This window comes from Nanorana parkeri, unplaced genomic scaffold (assembly GCF_000935625.1).
Source record: "Nanorana parkeri isolate BGI_ZX_2015 unplaced genomic scaffold, ASM93562v1 scaffold1885, whole genome shotgun sequence".
Taxonomy (NCBI): Eukaryota; Metazoa; Chordata; class Amphibia; order Anura; family Dicroglossidae; genus Nanorana; species Nanorana parkeri.
In genome coordinates this window covers 176,762-191,324 of record NW_017308153.1, presented here as the reverse complement: position 1 = coordinate 191,324, position 14,563 = coordinate 176,762, and the positions used below count along the sequence as shown (strand labels likewise).

The window sequence follows — 14,563 nt, the reverse complement described above, 5'->3', positions numbered from 1 at the left end:
CGAGTCAATACTTTTTCCCAGTTTTTTGTAGTAAAATTAGGTACCTCGGCTTATATTCGGGACGGCTTATACTCGAGTATATACGGTATGTCCTCCCGTGACCCTAAAGAGAACTATGGGGAAAAACACTTGCCCCATAGTTCTCTCTAAAAAGCCAGGTATATACCCCAGTAGTATGGTAGTTGTCTTTTTAGAAGCAAGGCATGGCTGGACCCACTGAGGGAACAAACCATTTCTGAACAAATTCTTCATAAAACCCCCATAGTTCTCTTCTAAGGATATCTATAGCATCCCTCTGCTACCTTTTTTTTTTCTCTGTCTTTCTTTCCCATAACAGGTCTTTTTTTATTTTATTCCAGATCTGCTTCCAACTTTTTTTCCCTTGTTTTCCTCTGCTATTTTATTTTGTATTTCCTGAAAGAGTGCAAAAAAGAACTATTGCCTTTTATCTTTTATATAGGAAACTCTTAGGTGTGACACTTCCCTAGTACAGACTCTTGCCCTAATTATGTAGGATTTTTTCTAGCCTCTCTCATGCAGCATCTTAAATAATCGCTTTACCTAGCACTTTTTCACACCGACTTCAGCATCCAACTGGTAATGATGCTAATGGCGTCTGCTTCCTTTTGCAACTCTTCAGACATGACGGACAATTTACTACATATCGGCCAATTCTACAATTCGTATCAAAGGCAGTATCTACCACTGAGTTTTCATATTGAGAGTTTTCAGCAAGTGCACTCAAATGGTTTATCTGAATACCTCAAAACAAAAGCCAGGGAAGGATCAAGATTGTTAAAATCCATAAAAGAATTTTCCTGGGGTTGACTTTTTTTCATGATAAAATTGGATTTATGCTTTTTATTAGTTTAGAAAATACAAAGTGCTTATATTTTTATCATTTTTAATTTTCTGTTTTTTTTTTACAAGTGATATAACTTTTTGTATTTCACTTTTAAAGTAATGGCAACTCTCCAGCTGCCATCCACAAATATAGGTAACTTGGCAAACCTACCTCCAGGCACCAAACTATACCTCACCACCAACAGCAAGAGCACTTCTGGTAAAGGGAAGCTGTTGCTTATACCTCAAGGTGCAATCCTGAGAGCTGCTAATACTGCAAGTAAGTGAACATACAGGTCCTCTTGTATGACATTTCACACGTAATGCTTATTTATAATGTGTATGGTAAATGTTGTATTAGCAAAGGAACATATTTGTATTCTTGATTTGAGAATACCCCAGTGACTTCTTTTCACACCCAAACAATATACAGTAATACCTCGTTTCACGAACGCTTCTGTTTGCGAACAATTTGGCTCACAAACAGGAAGTTCAGCAAAATTTTGCTTCTGTTTGCAAACTCTGCATCGGGTGATGAACACGACCGCGGACATCTTCCCCGCTCTGAAAACGTGGTCGTGGCTTCCTCTAGGCGAGATTGCGGTCGCAGACAGACCTGTGCCACTTGCTGTGAAGCTTTTTTTGTGTGCTTTTTAGCACATACAGTACTGTACAGTTTTATTCAATCCAGCATGGCTCCAAAGAAAGTGCAGAGCAAGCATGGTGGTAAAAAGAAAGTGCAGAGCGGTAATGAAATGTACATGTGGTTCAGAACAGATTAACCTCATTTACATTGAACCTTATGGGAAAATGTTATTCTGTTCGCCACCAAAATCGGTTTGCGACCACGTTCGTAGGGGTCAGAACGGACTAACCTTATTTACATTGAACCTCATGGGGAAATTTTGATTCGGTTCGCGACCAGAATCGTGGAATGAATAAAGTTCATGAACCGAGGCACCACTGTAATATTTCAGCAAATTATATTCTATCATGTCAGCATTTTGCATGAATGTAGAATTGACCAGGTTCTGAAGCAGTTATTAAAGTTTTTGTTAAAGTTCGCTTTACAGGTTGCCATCAGCATAGCTGTGACAGATGTCACACTTTTGGTTATATGACCAATCATATTAAGGTGCAAAACACAAAATATCAAATGTCCATTAGAGAGATTTTATTTGCGTATTTTTATATTTTTTACTATATTAAGTTACAGTTAATACAGCAATTAGATTAACCGGTAAAATGACTCGACATTGTGAAATGTTTTATGAAACTTGAAAAGAGCATTGAACCATATCAGCTAGAAAGCATCGCATGTGCCATGTTTTGTCTATTTTTTTTTTTCTGATCTGTCACATAGGGAGACGTTAGTCTCTGATTGATACATGCTAATATGTGTGTTCAAGTCAGGTGGTGATGCATTCAGTTTTAGTACAAATGTTTTATCTGCCAATGTATGTGTATACAGTATTTAACGTTTTCTTTTGCATATGTGTTTCAGATCTGCAGTCAGGGGCATCCAGCAGCGGTGGCTCTGGCACAGCAGGAGCTTCTACAGGGCTACCCCAACATCTCACCTACACATCCTATATTCTGAAACAGACACCTCAGGTCTGTGTGGTGCTCAATGAAAAAAGCTATCATATTGGCTTATGCTTCTGTTTATTTGTTGCTGACAGCACTTAGTTTTGTTCATCATTGTTTCACAGGGCACATTTTTAGTTGGACAGCCATCCCCACAGACATCTGGAAAGCAAGCCAGCTCAAATGTTGTTCAGGGCAGTGGCGGGTCATCTGCACAGGGTCAGCAAACAATAAAAATAACTGCTGGACAGAAGAGCACTCTGATTACACAGGTAATTGTTGTTTTTCTTTTTGATTTGTGTAATGCATCTCATTTTTTTCCCAACCATCTGGTTGTGGAAAGCAAGCTGTGTTCTGCTGCAGGCAGGCCCGGATTCCCCACAAGGCCACTGTGGCTTGGGGGGGGGCGCAGAACTTGGCCTTGGGGCGGCAGGGAGAGTAAATCCGGCCCTGGCTGCCGGGTCATTAAACCTTCATTTGGTGTAATTTCATACGCTGATATGTAACTGCTGCACAACTGCTCAGTAATAATAATTTTCCAAAATGAATTCAAGTACACATCTTTCATTCAATTCACTTATTTTCTAACTGATTGTATTGGGAGCCTTTGGGACAGGTTTAGACCCTGTATTGTGTCCTGGGTACTATACCTGTTTACCTTGCTGTACAGTAAGCTTGTGCTAGAGTTGGGTTTTCTCTGCAGGACAGTGTATTTCTGATTATCTGGTTTAATTTTTTTTCTGGTATACATAGCAAAGAAAGATTTACTTTGTGGATTTAATGCAGGGTTCCAGCACAATATTGTATAATCTGATGCATTTGGTTTGTGTATTTTTTTTTTCATGTTTAGGGAAACAGTGGTTCAGCTGGATTAGTAAAGATATCGGAAAATGTTTTAAAGTCATTGCCAGCAACATCGCAAACACAGAAACCTGGTACCACACTGCTAAGGGTCGCTGGAGGGGTAATAACTGCGGCCAGTACGTCATTACCATCCTCGACTGCAAGCGGATCAAGTCAACAGGTACCATAAAATTCCAAGGTTAAATTAAATGCATTCCTGTAAATAGCTTACCATTATTTGTATAAGGACACCCTAAAAGCAACAAAAATGAGTTTGTGAACTGTGTAAAATTGTAAACCCTGATTCTCACTTTTACCACACCTTGTTTTTCACAGGCTGGTGAAGGATCCAGTACATCTACACAAAACGTGTCATCAAGCAAAATACACGTCCAACAGACAGGCGCTGCTAGTAACAGCCATATAAAGACTCTGTTCAGTGGGAAAACTAGCACACTACCCACACAGGTGTTATCCTCCAGAACAACAATTAGTCCGGCTCCCAACAGTACTTCTCTTACAGGTCTTTGTCACACATCACTGCTTGTACAAATTAGGTTTGCTTTGGGGTTAGATTCCTGTTTGGTAGTCTAATAAGTTGAAGTGAGTGAATTTACAATTTCCCTTATGATACATATGTACTATAGGTATCTACGTTGGGTTTTCCTATATAGCTGTTCATCATCCAGAACTATTTTCAATGCATTAAATAAATGAGGTGTGAAGGTGTTGAAAACCCTGCATGCTGTTATATTCATATTAATCCTAAACTGCATATTTTTTTGCAGTGAAAGCAGAACCTGACCAGAGCAACACATCCGCCTTCCATATGGGAAGTACAGCAGTGAAGATGGAGGATAATGTAGATCAGGAATCCAGCTCTGTGAAGTAATTATATATTACTTATTCCATATAGTTTTCTGAAGTCATCAGCTTGTGCAGTCTTGTTTGTGTATATTAAAGATAAACTTCAGACGGCTAAAAACACAGATTTGTAAATGTGTCCTTTTGTGATCCTGGCATCCCTGCCAGACAGAACAGCTAAGCCATCAATCTCCATTACAAAGTATACTGCAGTTAAAGGAACTATCTGCAGGTACAACATTTAGGCCCCTCAAGGTGCTTACATATAATTGCAGCAGGCTTCACAATGTGACTGTTAACTTCAACTCCTGGGTCATTGTGAAAGGCAAAGCCTTTGCATTTCCTTGAAACTTGCCTGCACATTTCTGTTGGCCATTGGGGCAGCCCCTCATAGTGACTGTCCAGTAAGAATTTGTTAATCGTGTGTGAGCCAGCAGCAAACTCCCACTCTACCCAGAAGTAACAGAACTTTGCCAGAATGGTCTTGGATTGAGCTGTAATGGCGGTGTCTTGAAAGCTGCTTCTGTTATGTGCATGCATTTTATGCCTGCAGCAGCTTTTTTATTTTTTTTATCGCAGGGCCTACAAATTTAGTATCACCATCTTTTTATTCTACCGGGCCTGCGCTTTCAGAAAATATATGGTTTGGGGGGTATTTTACAAACGCTAGCAATTGAAAATCAAATCAATAGGAAAAAATTGCAAGAAATGCAAAAATGGCTTGGCCAGCTGATTTGAATAATGTTCCGGAGGGCTTGGCAGCGAAAGGGTTAAGCAGCCTTAATCCTGCTTTGCAGAGTATTAAGAGAGCCTGATCTCAACACATATTTTGGTACTTGTGCCACTAATATGTAAGAATATATTTAACGATTTGTTATGAATAATCATTTAAATGTTTTTTTTCTGTTCTTTATATCTGCTTGGAGTTAAGCTTTGAAGGAAAATATGATAAATCTGCCGGTTGCCATTGCAGATCTGTGCAAATTGTAGTTGCCTGGCATTCTCTGATGTACACATTTGTTCTGGATGAGTGGCTCAGAAACCACTAAGGCCATGTCAGCACGCTATCCTGACAACTGCCTAAGGAGAAGTCACCAGTAACCGCATACCCATTTCTCTAAGTACGGGTCTTTTCCCCCAGAATGTATTGTTTTTTTTGGTAGACACTGGATCACTTACCGGCCTTTTGTATGCCTTGAGAATTCAAGTGATAAGATCTCCCTGTTCTAACATCTCAGTGTGCCCCCCATCCCTAGGAAATTTTACTCTTGCTGTTACATTTGGTGGATTTGTTACTCGGTCTTCTACATTCTCCAGTGGATAGTTACTACTCCACAATTAAACAACTATCCACCAGGAAGAGTGAGACTCGCTCCCCCATAACAGTAGCTAGATGAACTGGCAATATTGGGTGGATTGATTTGGAAGAGATCTGGCTCTTTCAAACTTCCACTCTGAGTAGTATGAGTGTTTTTGTTCTCATTCTTCACATTGAAGTTGTACACTGGTATAGTAGTATTGTTAAAGTAGAATTAAACTCCTCCTTTCTTTTTTTTTGCATACATCTACTGCTAGGAAGCAGTAGATATGTGCAAAAACATTTTTTTTTTAAAGTTACCAAAAAGGTAAAAACTTACCTTCGCCGCTCGCTCCCGGCTGTAGATCTGAAGTTTTTTGAGCGGGCGCATGTATAGTAGAGATCATCTGCAGGGAAAAGAGGAGAAACAGAGTGGAGGTAAATGCACGTAGCTGTGAGCATGCATGTCGAACAGACACCGCGGGACAGGAAGAGACAGCAGTCTACGCTGAATCAGAGACCGGCACCAGCACTGGATGGATTGCTGAATACTAGTGGATGGAAGAAGATGATAGGATCAAGAAGCATCCTTAACCACTTGCTGACCGGGGTGTTTACACCCCCTTCCTGTCCAGGCCATTTTTCAGTATTTAGCGCTGCAGTACTTTGACTGACATTTATTCCGTCATGCAACGCTGTACTGAAATGAATTTTATACCATTTTTTGGGGACAGGTAGAGCTTTCTTTTGGTGGTATTTAATCACCACTGGGGGTTTTATTTTTTTACTATATAATGAAAAAAGTACCAAAGTTGGAAAAAATTACTTTTTTGTTATAACACAGTTATTATTACCCAAATTTTTGGAAAAATATAAAAGACGGGCTCACGTCGGGTAAATAGACATCAAACATGTTAAGCTTTAAAATTGCGTGCGTCCGCGAACTCGCAAAAACTACCATACCCAAAATTGGCCATAGGCGACGCTTTAAAAGCTTTTACCGCTCATCAGGTTAGTGTTATCAGTGATTGATGGCCCTAGAATTATTGCTCTCATCGCGACGTTCGCGGCATTACTAAACATGCGGCGTAATGGATGCAATCGTCGTTTACGCACTTAGGCACACTTGACGCATGTGTGTATGTGGGGGGCGGGGGACTTTAAAAAAAAAAGTACATTTTTTTTTTTATAACCTTTTATATGTGACTTTTTTTTAAAAAAATATATTTTTTTGTAACTAATTCTCTTAAACATTTTTTTTTCCGCTTAACTTTATTGCTATCACATAGGGGACTAACAAGCCCCCTTTGTGATAGCCAATTTTCAGTGACAGGTCCTCTTTAAGACCCCTAATGTCACCTAGGGACCCCCAAAGAAGCTGGTAAAGCAAACACCTGCTTCACCAGCTTCTCTTTCTGTACCGGAGAGTGACACTGAATGCAGGCAGTGATGTAATACACATCACTGCCTGCATTCCGAAGAGGAGGAGATCAAACAGAGCTCGTGTACTGAGCTCCGTTTGTTCGCCGGCCTCAGAGCGAGTCAGAGCTGCTGTGCTGGTCCCGGGCTCGCACAGACGCCCGAACACTTGTATGTAAACAGCCATCGTTGATTTCCCGCTTGTGCCCGCCGCCTAGCGGCGAGCGGGGCGTTATGGGACGTTTAAAAACGCCCACCCGCATTCAAGAAGCCGCTGTCCGGCCGTTTAATTACAACGGCCGGACAGCAGGTGGTTAAAGCGGCGGGGGGGGTGGGGGAGCTTCTAAGCTTCTAAGATATTACATTTATCGAATAGTAAATGTGCATTATATTTGCAGTAAAATGTTATATTGTAGGTGTGTTCCCATGTAGCAGTTGTGTTACCATCTGGAAAAACAAGAAAACATGTCACTTCAGGGCTGCTAAGAATTTTGAACACAATTGTAAACGGAATCCAGTAGAAAAGTAATATATGTGAGTTCTGGGAGTAGTCTGGTGGGCTAATGCACTCCGTGGTATCCTGTGCCTACAGTTTGTGTATTGTCTTCCAACGTCATCTGCTGCATCCTCTGTACTATAATGCAAACTAAAACAGGGAAAATGTGACAACGCCCTTTTTGTATACACCACAGCAAATGTGCAGGCCTGGGAACATGTATTCAGGGGTCTTGATGCCAAAATTGTAAGGGCCTGTTCACACCATATGCAGTTGTGATGCAGTCCGTTTATTTCAACTGCGCAGTTAAAATACATCCCAATGCTTTCCTGCGGGCTTTCTTGTGCCTAATTCACACCATTGCATTCGATTCAACTGCAGTCAGAAAAAGTACTGCTACTTTAACTGCATCAAAACGCGGTTCCAACGAACGCGTAAAAACCCCCCAAAAAACTCACATTTGATTGTCATCATCTGTGGACTTCCTGGGTGGAGTGTGGAGAATGGCTAAAGTCAAAACTAGCACCATGCCAACCAACAAAGAAAGCATGACTGAGCTCCCAAACGAACAAAACAAACATAGGAAATGCTCTGACAGGAAAAGGAAGTGACCTACATGCCTAATTAGCATTCTTTAGTGCAGTTAAAAAACGCATCGCAGTACAACTGCGCAGACACGCAGTTGTGATGCAGTTTCTGGTGTGAACTAAGCCTTAGACGTTTTTAAAGAAGTCTACTGCATTTGCCAAACCTTATTAAACATTTTATTTTTTACTTAGCTGTGTTTTTAAATTGAGAATAGTTGTCTCAAAAATATGGGAAGGGGTTATTATGTTTGTTTTGGTAGCACATATGTAACAATGTAGACTAATCAAAGAAAAATTGCATCCCTTTCTACATATAAATGTCTTTTGACAGTGTTGGTATGTTGCTGATCAGCCCACTGCTGTAAATCATTGCAGGACAGAACATCTGCAGAACTTCAAGCAGCTGCTAACTGCAACCGTCAAGAAGATTCCTCTAATAGGTGAAAGAGGTAAATAATAAAACAGATTTCGATGCTTATGCTAAATCTTACATTGTTCCAGTATATGTTATTTGCCTGAAGCTGGACAGAAACTGTTGTGTCTCTCTTTAGATCATTCAACTGATGTTTTAATGTAGTTTATTACCTAAAGGAAACATCATTGTGTTTTAAGTGAGTCTTTAGAGTCATTATTGTAGTGTTTTTCTTAACCTTTTGAGGTGCAGCATGTTCTACTCCCTTCATTACCAGGCCATTTTTCAGTTTTCATTGCTGTGAAAGTTTGACTGAGGATCACTTGTTCATGCAACACTGTACTCACATTATTTCCTATTTCATTTTTGTAAGACAGAGCTTTCTTTTGGTGATATTTCTTTTTTTAATTCTATATAAATAAAAAAAAGACCAAATAAAAACTGTTTCCCTTACTTTCTGTTATAAAGCACGGCAAATAAAAAAAATTTCATTGCAGTACAAAAATCCCTGAAATGTACCCTTTTTGCAAAGTAGACACCCCAAGGTGATCTCATTTTTGCCACAATTGTTCAGAAATTAAGAAACATGCCAGTATTGAGGGAGTTAAATCTTGGAGCTTGATAATGGTGCTCTAGATACATTAAAGAAGAACAGTTAACATAACCCTTGCAGAGGGGCTACCCCTGCAATGCAAGGGTCAAGTGCTCGTTTTGGTCTAGGGTGTAAAATAAAAAAGGTACAATCGCCCAAATGATTCATTTATTCATTCATTAGTTCCTTTACTCTCCCCTGACTCTGCTGTAAGCGGAATTACCATGTAATCACTGTGATAACCAATCATGAAGGCACAGAGCTGGTGCAATCATTTCTGTACCTTTAGCCGATATTCTTCGCTTTCAAATGACAGCTGGTTCATTGGCTTGTGTGTGTGCTGGGCACGCGACCACAGGTAGACGTGAAACGTGGGGAGCTGTACAGATATATCCTCCTAGGACAGCAATGGCGAACCTTTGGCACATGTGCCACAGAGGGTACGCAGAGGCCCCTATGGTGGCAAGCGAGCCTAGGTACCGGCTGCCGGGGTTCGCACACTCTAGGTTCTCACCTGGGGTGCTCCGCATGGGCCTCCGGTGTCCCACCAATCTCTGCGTCACATTACGTTTTTGAAGATGGTCGCTGCAAATGTTTTATTGTGGGTGTGTTTTAGGAGTGTGTGTATGTGTGATATGTTTGATTTATGTATGAGTGTGATATGTTTTATAAATGTCTGGGTGTGTTTTAGGAGTGTGTGTATGTGTGATATGTTTGATTTATGTGTGATATGTTTTATGAATGTGTGGGTGTGTTTTAGGAGTGTGTGTATGTGTGATATGTTTGATTTATGTGTGAGTGTGATATGTTTTATGAATGTGTGGGTGTGTTTTAGGAGTGTGTGTATGTGTGATATGTATGAGTGTGATGTGTTTTATGAGTTTGCGGTGTGTGTGTTTTATGAATGTATGATTATATGTGTGATTAAATGTGTTTGTATCTGTGAGTGTATAAATGTTTGAATACGTGTGTTTCCCTATTTTAGCTAAGGCTGTGATGCTGAACGTTTTTTTTTTTTACACCCCAGTGCCCAAACTAAAACACAATACCAAACTTCTTTTCAGTATTGGCACTTTGAGATACATTGATTTAACGTTGCAGTTTTGGGCACTCGAGCAAACTAGAACAATACGGTAGTGAAGTGGCCGTTTATAGGCAGTGGCTGGTCTGAAAGAGGTTAAAGCAAAGGTTTTAAAGTGACATGCATATTTGGCCAACAGTTTCCCCCCAGCTCCTTCAACAAAAGTTGATTGTATAGTTGAATTTTGTTGAGCCGGGAGTTTTACAGCGTTATAACCAGAAGTGCTCAGAGCTGAACGCCTTTTAGATACACTTTACAAAGTGAAAACATTTTTTTTCCGTTTCCACAGATGAGGATGGCAGTAATTCGTTCTGTGCGAGCTCACTGGAACAATATTACAGTTGGAATATTGGAAAAAGAAGAGCATCTGAGGTACTTTTTGAAAGAATTAAACTGCAAATTGGAGCATATGGAATATATCACATTATGTATATATTATGCACAGTTCTGTGGAAATGTGTAATACTTACAAACACACAATGTGAAATACACATTTTTAACATTCAGCTCAGTAAGTAATTGTTATGGTCGTCCATAATTTTTCTTGCTTCCTGTTCCATATTTTCCATTATTTTACTTAATTTGCAAATATGTAACAGTTCTTCTGGTATTCCAGACAACAAGGGAAACCAGTCAGTGAGCTACTAATACTACTAATATACTAATACTTTTCAGTGGTACTAAAATCAGAAAGTGCATTGTTTTACGTTAATGTAAGTTCTTCAGTATGCACTGGATTCACAGCACACATAGAGCACCTCACAGGGTGAGTAGGAGGGCAGTGGGTGGGTGCTTTTGAAGCCGGTGCTGTGTAACTCCCTCTCTCTTGCTTGCTGCCTTACTAGACAAATTCATATTTTTATGGCAATTTAAATCTGATTTGTGGCAGTAAGAAACTTACAAGCATTTTTAAATCAAGCTTTTTGAAAGTGAGAGGCACCAAGGAATGTGTTCCAGGATCATATAGTGTGTAACAGTGCCTGGCTGTAAGCCTGAAAGTTAACTTCAGGAATTAAAACTTTCCCTGCCTCCATACGGCAACACTTGGGCCTGGCCATAAGCAATGTAGACACCCTGCCCAGCATTATGGGAGGAAGTGGAAGAGACTCTTATGATTCTCCATACCCCCTCTTTTGGGTGGGTGACAGAAGCACCAAAGGAATCAAGGGAAGGGAAGTATAAGCAGTGTTGCGGTGGGTCATACCATTTTCTTTAACCGTAATCTTTCACAGGAGATCTTTTGCAGGCTGTTTTTGTCTTTTTTAATTGTGTTTTTTACATTTTCTATTAGTGGCAACGAGCTGTGGCCATGAAGAAAATGCTTCAAGAAATCATTGAAAAGCAGCCAAAATTTAGCTCTATTGCTCCTCTGAAAACCAAGGAAATTGTACACTGGTGCCGCATTCACGGTTACACGCCTCCTGATCCTGAGAGCTCTAGTGATGATCAGGAATCCATTGAAGATGTGTTGACTCGAATTGACAATGAGGCTTGTAAGTACAAAGCAAAGTATCCCTGTATTACATCAGGCAATGCTCACTGTTACTTATAAATGTACAGGTCAGTGTGCTATGCATCAGCTCCCTTGATTGAAAATTCTAGCTGCCTGGCTGTTCTGACCCACTGGTTTCAAGAATTGCTGGCCCTGAACAACTATGCAAATCCAGAATGGCAGAGAAAAGTCAAATTCTTACCTGCAAACCTATTCTTGGTCACTGCAATCTATCAAGTAATCAAGCATGAAGCCAAGCAACTGAAACACTGCATTCTTGGCCTTAAAACTTCTTTAAGCCCCCAAAATATGATTTCTTTCTCATCGATTGAGTGGCATAGGAAGTGTTAAACCTTTGGGTTATGCTGCTGCCTAATAGAGGATTGGACATTGGCAAGCAAAATAGCTGTAGGCCAGTCCAGGATAACCCTTCCTACTGCCACAGGCCTCCATGTCTGAAGACGTCTTTTCTTCAGTTCTGCTGGTGTAAAGACTAACCTATTACTTTACTAGCACTTTTTTCTTCAGGCTGTTGGAGGCTTTCCTTTAATTGGCTGCCATGTGCTGTAGTTTTAGACTGTACTGCATGTGTACCCCACTGGACTGGTTGTTGCCGAGCTAACATGGAAGTATATTTTGGGCACTGTGTTCTGCATGAGACACTTTCGAGTCCCAGTTCTGGTTGTTAGCTATGGAGCACTTTCATGGTCCATAGGCACTGGCATTGCATCTAAGCTTGGCCCGTCTCTGTAGACTCGATCATTGAGTAGGCTGGTTGTGCTAGCAGGCAGTAGATATATGCAAAAAGTTTTTTTTTTTTAAACCCACTTTAACAGTGGTTTAAACTTACCTGTGTCTTCCCCACGCGGTCCCGTCCAAAAATGTGAAAAACCTCGGGCGGCCGCAAAGGATCTTGGGGCGGGCGCATGCGCAGTTCACATTTTCGGCCAGGATGCGAGGAGAGACACAAGGTAAGTCAATGGACGCGTGCACCCGCATGCAGACACCGCGGACAGGAAGTGCCAGCAAGGACAGAGGAGTCAGCGCTGGATCGGAGACTCGCCGCAGCGCTGAAGAGAAGGCTGAAAACATCAGGAAAGAAGCTGATCGGATTAAGAAACATCATTTAAGGTAAGTGCTAACATTAACGTTGAGGTGAGGGGAATGTTGCCTTTAATGTCACTTTAAGCTTGTTTTAAGTCATTGATTGATATGGCATGTAGGACACATACTTGGTGGTCTACATGTTAAGGGTGCATGCACATTGCAAGTAGTGGTTGCACCCATGTGACTGCAGTTGTGTTTTAATGTATACCGACCACACCATTCATGTGTGCAGTGACAAAGATCATCAGTATTAAAGGTGACTATCAGTACTTGGCAGCTCTTTCCTAACTTATAGGTGCCCCTATAACAGAACATGCAACATTAATGATGTGTTCCAGGCAATTGCTAAATCGGTCATCTATAAACACATTGTGTTGTCTGGATATGGACTGATGCCTGATGGTAATGTTTTACATTATGTGTATTTTCTAGCTTTACCCTCTTCCTATTCCTCTTCTGAGGCTCTCTGTCAAAAGATAGAGGAGTTGGAGAAGGGTCTTAAAAAAGAGAGAGAAGTGGATGAGGATGTGGACATCATAAGCATGGAAGAAGAACAGAAGCCTTGCATCAAGAAGGAAAATGAAAGTGAAGATGATGTGAAATTTTACTTGACCCCAAATTTATCCTGCGAGTTCATCAGAGACACAGCCCAGGAGGTAGATAACTAGTTACAATAAAGATAAACAGTTATATGTTCTTTTTTGATGTCATGGCATGTCTTTATGCTCCCTGTAGCAATTGTGTGAATCATTTGTTGCTTTGAAACTGCGCCCATGAAATGTAAAAAAACTACAGTACCCATTAGGACTGCAACTAATGATTGTTTTCATAATCGATTAGTTGGTCGATTTTTTTTTTTTTTTTCCGATTAACCTGAAAAAATAAATCAACCTTAATCTAAAATAGAATACACACATGCAGTGTTGCAAACAATACTTCAGAATAAAACTACTTGCACAATTTTTTGCATTAGCCAGGACCGGCACGGCTCTGTGACAGAAGATCAAAGGGAGTTCAGAATACGGACTCCCTTTTGATCTACTCCAGTCCCGGAATGCAGGAAGTTTTTCAGTGTGGTGTTTTTTTTGCGGGCGCACCCAATTTTAAGGCTTGACATGTTTGGTGTCTTATTTCCCCGTCTTTTTTATTTTACCAAAAATATGGGTAATAATAGATGTTTTATAACATAACGTAGGGAGAAAAAAAAATTATTTGAAATTTACGGTACTTTTTTCATTATATAGTTTAAAAAAAAAATATATATATAGTCCGGTCATGCTGACTGGTGACATTTTTGACTGATTGGTGAGACACTTATATATATATATATATATATATGTCATTTTCAGTTTCGGCCTGACAAATGTTGCTGCAGGAGGTGCGTTGCGATGCCATTCATTCAATGAATACCAAATGTACCTCCTGTCCGCAGTGTGATCGCCCGCTCTGGAATATGCGGTACTACAATGCCCTGCGTTCCAGTGCAGTGCGATTGCAAACAATGTGCATATTGTTTTATTCTGAAGTAAACTTTGTCTGTAAAGCTGCATTTCTGTATTTTATTTTAAATAAATGACAGTATTATTTTTGTAATCCTATCCGATTAATCGAAGTTAATAATCGGCTAACTAATCGATTATGAAAATAATCGTTAGCTGCAGCCCTACTTTTTATACATTTTTTTTTTCCTCTTTTTATTGTATTGTAAGCACATGGCGCTTGAACAGCTTCAGCCTGGGAATGACGGCTGCCAGTGGCAAGATTCCACAGACGGCAGCTGAATGTAAGTACAGCAGGTAGTGGGCTGGTGCAATAGCCAGCCTGCTATTGGAAATTGCAATAGCCAATAGCAGGCTGGCTAGTGCACCTGCCCACTGCTTGCTGTGCCCTCTTTCCAGCGTGGAGGAGAGAGCTAGGCGATCCAACCAACTAATCGATAATGA

The 14,563-nt window shown here is 40.4% G+C and overlaps 1 protein-coding gene across 1 annotated transcript in view; it reads left to right on the top strand.

Moving 5' to 3' along the window:
* YEATS2 (YEATS domain containing 2) overlaps positions 1-14,563 on the top strand; it is a 41,982-nt gene that overhangs the window by 21,293 nt on the left and 6,126 nt on the right. The window contains exons 16-25 of the mRNA XM_018571977.1: positions 962-1,123; positions 2,348-2,457; positions 2,556-2,702; positions 3,281-3,454; positions 3,610-3,796; positions 4,062-4,161; positions 8,312-8,385; positions 10,311-10,393; positions 11,313-11,514; positions 13,053-13,276. Of these exons, the coding sequence (XP_018427479.1) occupies positions 962-1,123; positions 2,348-2,457; positions 2,556-2,702; positions 3,281-3,454; positions 3,610-3,796; positions 4,062-4,161; positions 8,312-8,385; positions 10,311-10,393; positions 11,313-11,514; positions 13,053-13,276 (1,463 nt within the window). The remainder of the gene's footprint in view (positions 1-961; positions 1,124-2,347; positions 2,458-2,555; positions 2,703-3,280; positions 3,455-3,609; positions 3,797-4,061; positions 4,162-8,311; positions 8,386-10,310; positions 10,394-11,312; positions 11,515-13,052; positions 13,277-14,563) is intronic.